Source organism: Lepidochelys olivacea (genome assembly GCF_965140295.1).
Source record: "Lepidochelys olivacea isolate rLepOli2 genome assembly, chromosome: 15".
NCBI lineage: Eukaryota > Metazoa > Chordata > Testudines > Cheloniidae > Lepidochelys > Lepidochelys olivacea.
The window spans coordinates 22,944,313-22,953,809 of NC_140425.1; the positions used below are offsets into that span (position 1 = coordinate 22,944,313).

Here is a 9,497-nt window from a genome sequence, read left to right on the forward strand (position 1 = left end):
GCATCCACACTAGGGGATGTATTGGTATAAATATATCAGTTTTAAAAAAAAAAAAAAAAAATCATCTCCTGAAACCAACATAGTTATTCTGGTTCAAAATCTGTATGTAGACCAAGCCTAAGGGAAACTGACATGCAGATGACATTATCAGTAACTTCAAAACCACAGCATCAAAAAAAAAATCATATTTTGGTCTGCAGATATTTTACCTATATAATTTTAAGAGCCCTAAATTATAAAAGTTATTAGAGAAAAACATATTTCTATTGTTTTGATTTGCTTATTTTGTACTTTTGACAGCATTTTGCATGCAGTCATTTTCACTGTTTGTCCTGCATGGACAGTTAAGACTTGATTCAAAGCCCATTGAAGTCAATTGAAAGACATTTGTTGACTTTGAATCAGTCCCAAAATCAGTGGAGTATTTCATATAGCAAAAGAAGAGAAAAAAATGTATTTTAAAATAGAAAAATATCAATGTAAAACTGCAGGAAAAAAGTTAGCAGAGGGACAAAGGTTCAGATGCAGCACCTGAAAATACCTTTAAACCCTTTAGATTTTTTTTAATTCACTAGATTCCAAATCAGTGATGTCCCTTTAATTTCCTCAGTCAGTTCTGCCATTAGGCTATTACCACTATAGACCCGAGATAACAGCCAGTCAGTATGGAAAGTGCACAAAAATAACCTAATTTGGTGATACTGACTCCCAAAACAGTGAGCTGTTGAGAGGTATGAAACTGGATTCCAGCCACACAATGACTTCAACAAATAAAATGGATTAACATGAAGGACAAGATTATGATGCTCCAAGGTTTTATGAGAAGAAACATGGGATGAAAACAATTGCATGAAATTACAAGTGGAAAAAATAATATGAGAGACTCTAGCAATGAATAAAAGAGTTGCATAATCATAGAGTGGTATCAAAAAGCAGGAAAATGGTAACCTGCAGTAGAATACAGCAATAAAGAAACCCTTTCTTGTGTCTCAGAATCAGCCTTCAGATGCAGGCATGCAACTCCCATTGAAGCCAATGGGAATTATATGCATGTATTGGAGGATAGAATATAAGCAACTGCAAACTAAGAAAAGGGATTATCTACAACAACATTAAGGAAAGAATTCAACATCAGAAAAAAAAAATCACACAAAAGAACAAACATTTTTTGATGTTTTTGGCACCCTTCCAGAAAACACACTGTGGTCCAATCCTGGAAACCTTCACTGACATGAGTAATCCTTATTCATACAGGTCATCCCACTGATTGCAATAGAAGCGTTCATGTGAGCAAGTGCTTTTCACCATGAGTGAACGTTTCTAGGATCAGGCCCTATAAATTGAACTATTTGAATATGCTTGAAATGGCTTCTGAATTTCAGCAGTTATCACTCCTTTTGAAAAAGAGCACTTCCTAGCCTCAACTGTGTATTTCTTGCTCTTATTAATTATGATTAATTATTAAGAGCTGCATTTCAGGTTAGTTTTCGCAACACCTAAGTCCCTTTGTGAATCTAGCCCAGGGCCTACAGGAGTTAAGCATTCAACTTCCATTGTAAATCAATATGACACCGAACTCCTTTGGGACTAGTGAAAATCCCGCCCACTCTGTGTATTTGTGCATGGGCAAGTATACAGCAAAGCAACTAACAATAATAGGATTTTAATGACACTTTGGAACACACAACAATTTCTCTTCATAACCGTAAGAATGTGTAGGATGCTCATAAAATGTCTGAGAATACTTTGAAAAAAAAAATTACAGCTTTGAAATGCAAAATCATTTGGACTGTCAAAATGTTTGATGAATAATTAGATCTCAGCTGCCATGGCTTTAGCTCTAATCTATTTAGCTTTCATATCTCCAACTCCCTTGCCACTTACTGACTCTCACAAATACTTATGTTACGGTCATTGTCACAAGTCCTGCTTCTACCTCCATTTGTATCCCGAAACTCATGGATTCCGTCCATATCTTCCAGGGGCCAGTAGTGGGACGCTGTCTGTAAAACTTCAAACCCTTTCAAGGAAACACAAATTTTAAAAGGTCAGAAACACAGGATTCGAGGTCAAGTGTAACAAGTCTCCACAGATGCTTCAATGTAGAAACCAGAAAAAGAGAGGGGGATCAAATGGTTAGGCAAAATAAAACATTTTATGTAAACTATGCACTGCATACAAGGAGCGAGCATTTGAAATAGAGCAAAATAAATAAATAGCAATGGGGATTAAAGCCATGTGTTATGCAACAAGATTTCTGATCGCACATTGCAGGGGACCCCTGTTTTTAAAAGCTGTGTACTTACTCTACCTTCGCTGCAGTAGAAACAGGTTGTGGCCTAGTGGCTAGAGAGGAACTTGTGGACATTGTCTATCTTGATTTTAGTAAGACTTTTGACATAGTCTGGCATGACATTCTCATAAGCAGATCAGGGAACTGTGGTCTAGATGAAATTACTATAAGGTGGGTGCAAAACTGGTTGAAAGACCATATCAACAGTCCGCTGTCAAATTGGGGGGATGTAGCTAGTGGGGTCCCATAAAGATCTGTGCTGGGTCTATGACTATTAAATGTTTTGCTTAATGATTTGGATAAGGGAGAAGATATTATGTTCATAAAATCTGTGGATGACACCAAGCTGGGAGGATTTGCCAGCATTTGAAGGACAGGGTTAGAATTTAAAACAATCTTTACAAATAGGAGGATTGGTCTGAAATTAAAAAGATGACATTCAATAAAGACAAGTGCAAAGTACTAGACTTGGGCATTTGATTTTTCCCCCCTTCCTAACTACAAAATGGAGAATAACTGACTAGTCAGTAATCGGTTACTGAAAAGGACCTGAGGGTACAGTGAATCACAAGTTGAACATGAGCCAACAATATGATGCAGTTGCAAAAAAATACAACTCAGAATGATATTAGCCTAACAGGGTGTTGTATATCAGACTCAGAAGATGGTTTGCACGGATAAGGCCTTAGCTGGAGTACTATCTCCAGTTCTGGGCACCACACTTTCGGAAAAATTTGTAGACAAACAGGAGAGTCCAGATGAGAGCAACAAAAAATGATAAGAAGTTTAGAAAACCTGACCTATGAGGAAACAAAAGTTAAAAAAAAAAACTGGGCTTGTTTAGTCTTGAGAAAAAGAAGACTGATGGGGGACCTGATAAGGCTTCAAATATATTAAGTGCTGTTATAAAGAGGACAGTGATTAGTTGTTCTCCATGTTCACTGACGGTAGGACGCAAAGTAATGGGCTAAATAAGTAGCAAGGGAGATTTAGGTTAGATATTAGGGAAAATATTTCTATATTTCATGCACCCCCACACATACCCATAAAGCTTAAGCCACAATGTTTAGATCATTTTAAGGACAATATCCAGAGAGGGCCCCAAATGTCATACAGGGCAATGTGCAGAATGGCAGTTTCCTTTCTACAGCACCCTTTCTCCTTTTCTTACACCTGTGGGAGCCTCTCCACATGTGTTCCAGCTCTGCAGAATTCAAGGGGCGCATGGAAGAGGCAGCTGAGTGCCTTAAGACTCTTCCCCTCTCCCCAAAACCCACAGGGGAAAGCAGCACAAGTTAACACACCTTGAGGCTATACTGATCTGTTTGGTTTTCACTTCTAGCCTGTGAAGACCTTCCTCTACTGATGGGTGTTGAGCAACCCCAGTAAATTGACTGCTGGAAGCATGGATTCTGCAGGGGCCATGTTGTCCAGGTTTTGGGGCAAGCCAGGGAGGTGGAAACCAGCAGCAGAAACACAGGCAAGGGATACGCCATGGGGATTTTGGGAAGGTGCATAGGTTAAGATGTCAGAACTACACTCTTCACTGGAAGGAGTTTCCTGACTGGGTCCCAGAATATTTAGTGGCATTGGAAAATAGTTAACTGCTCTGGATGCAGCAGCTGCTATTTCTTCAGAACCTTCTTTTCCCCAAAAAGTGAAAAATAAATCTTATGGCTAATAGGAACATTTTGTTTCCCTAAACGTCTTCTTCAGTTGCAGATGGTTACACTGAGCTCCAGGTGGACAAGCTGACAAAAGAAGAACATCTGATGGTTCCCATTTTCCAATGGCAGATTTATCTAGAGAATCTAATTGATGTCAACTAGAGAACACTTTAGGGAGATGTGAATTCTCAAGCTGGAGCAGAAACAGATTGGCCAGAGCAATTAAATGGCGTGTTAAGGTAATGCTCTATTTTAAGGGTTGAACATTAATAATAAAGGCAAATACAGATTGTATTTTATGTTATATTATTATTTGTAAGAAACTTTTTTATTCCTAGAATAACTAATTTAGCAAGCTGTGCTGGAAAAGAATGTGTAATCAACCAGAGCAATGAAAGTTGTAGGAGAATGAAACAGTCATACTGTAAAACCCTCTTGCTATTGCAAATGAGTGTTGGTTCTTTTGTCCATCATGGTGGCAAATAATTCTATTGGCATAAATTAATCTGTTTATGCTTTTTTGTGGGGTGGGGTGGGGTGGGGTGGGGTGGGGGAAGACATCTACAAATCCAGCATTTACAGAGGTTACATTTTTTTTACTATTTTTTCAGTTGTGTTTTCAATTGAATTTTGTGCTAGTTTGGAAGTACCAGAGAGCCAAGTCTTCTATTAAACCACAAAACAGATACACCAGGAATAGAGCTGGTTGGAACATTTTTGCCAAAATGAAATTTCAACAACATATGCTCTTTCATTGAAGATGAAACATTTTGCAGGGACTTATCAGTTTCCAATAAACTGTTGTGGCGAAGGGGGAGTGGGGGGAGAGAGAGACTATAGCTGGCTGGTTAGCTGGGACGCAAGCGATCGAGGTTTGAGTCCCTACTCTGTTGGTATCGGAGTGATCTGGGATGAAAAACACTAGCCTGGTTCAGGGAAGGCAGGACTTGAACCTAGAAGTCCCACAGCGTAAGCCAGTGCCCTAACCACCCGACTATAGAGCAAAACACACAAAAGTCTTTCCTTCCAATGCAGAACAAAAACAAATTTCAAAACCAGCTACAAGACAAACTGTTGTCTTCCAGTCACCTTCAATGGCTAAATGCCTAGAATGTACTCACACCCCCTACCCAACTGCTCTTTGTCCCATGCATGTCACTATATCTTCTTCCATGCCTAGAACCCCCTCACTGGTCTTGCTTGCCAAATGATAGCCCTATCGTTCTTCAGCTCCCTGCACAAAACCTAGTACTTCTGCTAAACCTTTCCATGTTAGCATCTTGCCTCATTTCTTCCCCGCCAAAAAAGCAGCAGAGAGGAGTAAAAGAGAGGAAAAACAAAACAAGCCAACTACAAGAAAACCTACCTCCCTACCTTTCACATGTGTACACACACACACACTAACATATATTATTGCGATGCATATTTGCTATTATGTTTGGACTGCACTTTGGAGGCCCAGTTGAAGACTTGGTCCTGCAACTCTTATTAACAAGAGTAGTTCCATGTAAGCCAGTAGGACTGCTCACATAAGGAGAAGCTCACAAAGGTAAGGAGTGGCTTCAGTGGGATTACCCAAGTAGTAAAGTACTACTACTGATCCCAAAAAAGGGTATCAGAATGATTTAGTGTGGCCCTCTCATATAAATTTCATGGTGTCAATAACTCTCACTCATCTAGAATTTCTTTAGGTTCCCTAGCAATCTCTCAGGGACCTAAGGAAGGACAGGGGGTGGGAAACAGAAAGGCAAGTTGAAAACAGAGTGAGCATAGTAACAGGGGTGCAGAACTTGCCCAAATGAACATACAGTACGTACGCTAGCCAAACATTCCAAAGACCTTATAAAACTTGGGTGTGTAAGTTAAAAACAAACCACAAGCAGATTTTCCCTGCCACTTGCAGCTCATCCCCAAAGCTCCATTCACCTTGACAGTGTTACAGGGGTTCTGTCATCATATGGACCCAGGTTTTGGACACAGGGATTTTTTTTCATTTTCATTGTAGACTTGAAGGGTTTTGTCCACCCCTTCCGTGAAACCGTAGCCAGCACAAAGAATGTCTTGCTTTAGATTTTGCTCTCTTCTCTGTCCCCTTGACACAATTTCAGAGCTGTAATGGTTGAAGACTGTAGGGTTCTTTTGGATTAGGGAATCGTGCTGATGTGATTACTAAACACCACAGCAGAGGCAGGGGAGGGTTGTGCAACAATCAGAAGTGGTAAATTTAGGCCTGTGTAACTAAGGCAGCTTCATTTGCTGCAGCCCTGCTTCACACCTAACCTGCCAGCCCAAGTATTATCCTGTTTAACCATCCATCTAACACCACTGATTATACAAGAAACTGGAATCCCCATCTGCCCTCCTTGCCTAGAAACATTTGCAGTGGTCAGAGAACCTCTCTCAAAGAAACTACAGCCTGAGAAAGCATGTCATTGGTACACAGTGATACAGGTGTGGATGAGGTGAAATGGTGCCACACATATTACTTTGCATACTTGCAAAACCTATGACCTAGCTGGGAGACAGAAAGATAAACCACAAGAGACACACGCACTCTTGTAATCTGAACTAATTTCCTGAACAACCATCCAAAGCCCCTGCTCCTCCTGGGAGTTTAGGTGTGAAAAGGATCCCAAGGGAATGAGGTATAGGATTAGGAGGGGGCTTATTTTCCTTTGGGTCCCTGAAGCTTTGGCATGTGCCCTAGTTCTGTCTTCCAAGAGCATACACCAGCACCCTCCAGAGGAAATGAGGGCAGCAGCTTTCCAGGGCACCAGGAGACTCTACATGGGCAGATGATGCTGACCCAATTTTTCTATCTGCTTCCCATGAAGTCTAGCAGCTCCAACTCTTTTTGACAGCAAACCGGGCAAAGCATAGAGCGTGCATACTGGTTTGCGATGCTGCTTTGCGCAGATATCTACCACTCCCAATAAAATTTAATTTTCAAATGAGTGAGGAATGAGAAAAGGGATTCAGAGCTACCAAAGAAAATCAAAAAAGCCAGAGAGAAAAAACTAACCGCGACACAACACGGCACTTCATTATCGTTAGCTGTATTACACTAGCACCTAGAGGCCCCAACTGAGATCAGAGCCCCATTATGCAAGACATTCTACAAACGCATCGGGAGAGTCTCTACCTCAAAAGCCTACAGTCCTAACAGACAAACCTAGGGAGGGAAAACAAACACAGAGGGGGAACTGACCTACCTAGCATCAGACAACAGACCAGTGGCAGAGCCAGGACTAGAATGCAGATCTTTCCGATTCCCAGTCCAGCATCTTATGCATTAAGCCACACTGCCACTCCAGCTGATGACCAATCCATCCCGAGGGGGCTCTAACAGTTTGAAAACCACTACTATACCTGCTCCCTGGATATCCCTTTTGTTTTGTAACCACCATTAAGGATCTGTCTATGCTATCCATAGAACCAAGCCAGAAGACCAAATTACAACATAGTTCAAATCCATAGTATGATTTAGGGATCCGGGTGATGCTACGTCCCCATACTAGGTTTCCAAACTACAAAATTGTAACTGTTCTATAACCGGGTTGCCCAATATATAAAGTTGAGCTAAAACCTAGGTTTCTTATATTGCTTCACCAGCTAAAGGTTGACCAGCCTTATCTATAGGAATTGAGGCCATGAATTAACATTTGCTAGACGAAGGAGAAACAAAAGAAACTCACATGAGCAAGGGCAATAGTTTAGGCATACTGTAATTAGGACTGAGATAACAAGGCGGGGGTGGGACAGACATATTGCAATAGCACCATAGAGCTTTTCTTGCTAGAAGCAGGATTTTAATTTTGTAAGTACGTACGTACGGGTAGGAATTAAAAGCACAAGGCAGTCTGTGGATTAGTTAAAGAGTAAGGTTGTACTTGTACACCACCATGAGGTTAAACTGTGTGTGTGTGTGAATGGAAGATCTTTCCAGTTACAGACACACAAAATTAGTCAGAGTGATTTTTGCATTGAAAACAGATGACTGGAGCTCAGAAGAAAAACATGCTTACGTTCAGTCCTGAGCAAATTACACTTAATTGTAAATAAAAAGAAAGAAAGAAAGACTGAAGCTATGCAAATGCACCATAAAGTTTAACTGGCATCTCTAGCAGTAGAAGTCAGTGAATTTGAAGTCCTGCATGCTACCACAGCGCCGATTCCAAGAGCAGCTCAAGGTTAAAACAAAAAGTTGTAAACAGAGTCTCAAAACACAATGGTTTGTAAACTAGTGTGTGTAAATGCAAGCAGCATTTCCTTTTGTACTTGTTTATGCAGAATGTCAGTGTAGTGAGAACTGCAATTGTAATAGATTACGGTAGTCTAGTATTCTAGACTGATTGCCCTACATTATATTTTAGCACGGTACTTATTCATGCATGTAAGAAAATGAGATGTGCATATCAGAAAGCAAAAGTTTTAGTAAACATACTGTAACAATTAAGCACAAGATGGTCGTACAGTAATAATAATGATAAAACAAAAAATTTCTTACCTGGGTGTTTGGATAGTCGTGAATTGTTTCCATACACCTGCACATAAAACAAGACATTGTGAAGTGAACATATCACTAAAAGGAAATCCAAATAAATCTTAATGTTAATCATGTTCAGAATATTACCTGATATTTAGACTGAAATAGAATCAGCAAGGAATAATGACAGAGCAGAGACAACAAATTGTTCATGGTCTTTTCGAGGTTAAAAGTGCAACTGAGACCAAATTCCTTTGAGATTTCAATCACAAACACAAATTTTCCTTTGCCACTTTGTTTTCTTTTAAAAGAGGCATTTTCCACACAGGTTCAAGATGTCCATTCCTTCAGTGACAGCAAAATATGCTTCCAGATCCTTCAGAAATATTTGCCTCCTTCAAACTTGGATTCGTTTTGTTATTCATAAATGTATTACTATGATTGGAGCAAAATTATAAGATGAAATCTATTAGTTGCAAAAATGTACAGTTCCACAGAAAAAATGCATACAATTCTTCTGCAGTTGGTGCCAAAAAAGAGAGATCTTATTTTTCAACTTTTGCTTTCTATCCTTGTCTTTTACTTTCAACTGTTTTCACTTTGTGAAAGATCCGAAGTCAGTTTTGGTTCTTCAATTAAAAAATACCTCTTTATTGTACATAAGGCAAACTCCCACTATTTCCTGGATAGGAACTGGATTGAAATGAGTTGCGAACTTCTTGCTTGTCTGACTCACGTTTGCACCTTCATCCAAGATCTCTTTGGGTGGAGAGAAAGTCTGAGTGATGTCATGCTTTCTTCTCAAACTTTGTCCCATTCTCGTACTCTATTTATATCATGTTGCTGCTGTCTCCTTTCTGGGTCCTAACACCAGCCTGCTAGGAACATGTGGAAATAAGTCAATGTAGTTCAGAAAACAGATTAAAGAAACCACTGCCCAAATTGTTTCTTGCAAGTTTGCACACTGAAAGAAGGAACAAAGCCAGTACAAATATTAATATTTCAAATTCTTAAAAGCCATAAAATAGGTTGGGGCACAAGTTTTGTGAGA

The 9,497-nt window shown here is 39.8% G+C and overlaps 1 protein-coding gene across 3 annotated transcripts in view; it reads right to left on the reverse strand.

Moving 5' to 3' along the window:
- ADGRD1 (adhesion G protein-coupled receptor D1) overlaps positions 1-9,259 on the reverse strand; it is a 242,164-nt gene extending 232,905 nt beyond the window's left edge. For 2 of the 3 annotated variants that reach the window (XM_084649372.1, XM_084649371.1), the window contains exons 1-3: positions 8,594-9,258; positions 8,468-8,504; positions 1,937-2,020 (exon numbers count right to left, since the gene is read on the reverse strand). In XM_084649372.1, the coding sequence (XP_084505498.1) occupies positions 1,937-2,020; positions 8,468-8,504; positions 8,594-8,659 (187 nt within the window). In that variant the 5' untranslated portion in view covers positions 8,660-9,258. Of the gene's footprint in view, positions 1-1,936; positions 2,021-8,467; positions 8,505-8,593 lie in introns of all 3 variants that reach the window. The other variant, XM_084649373.1, reaches the window with a different exon arrangement.
- Between the last annotated feature and the right edge of the window lie 238 nt (positions 9,260-9,497).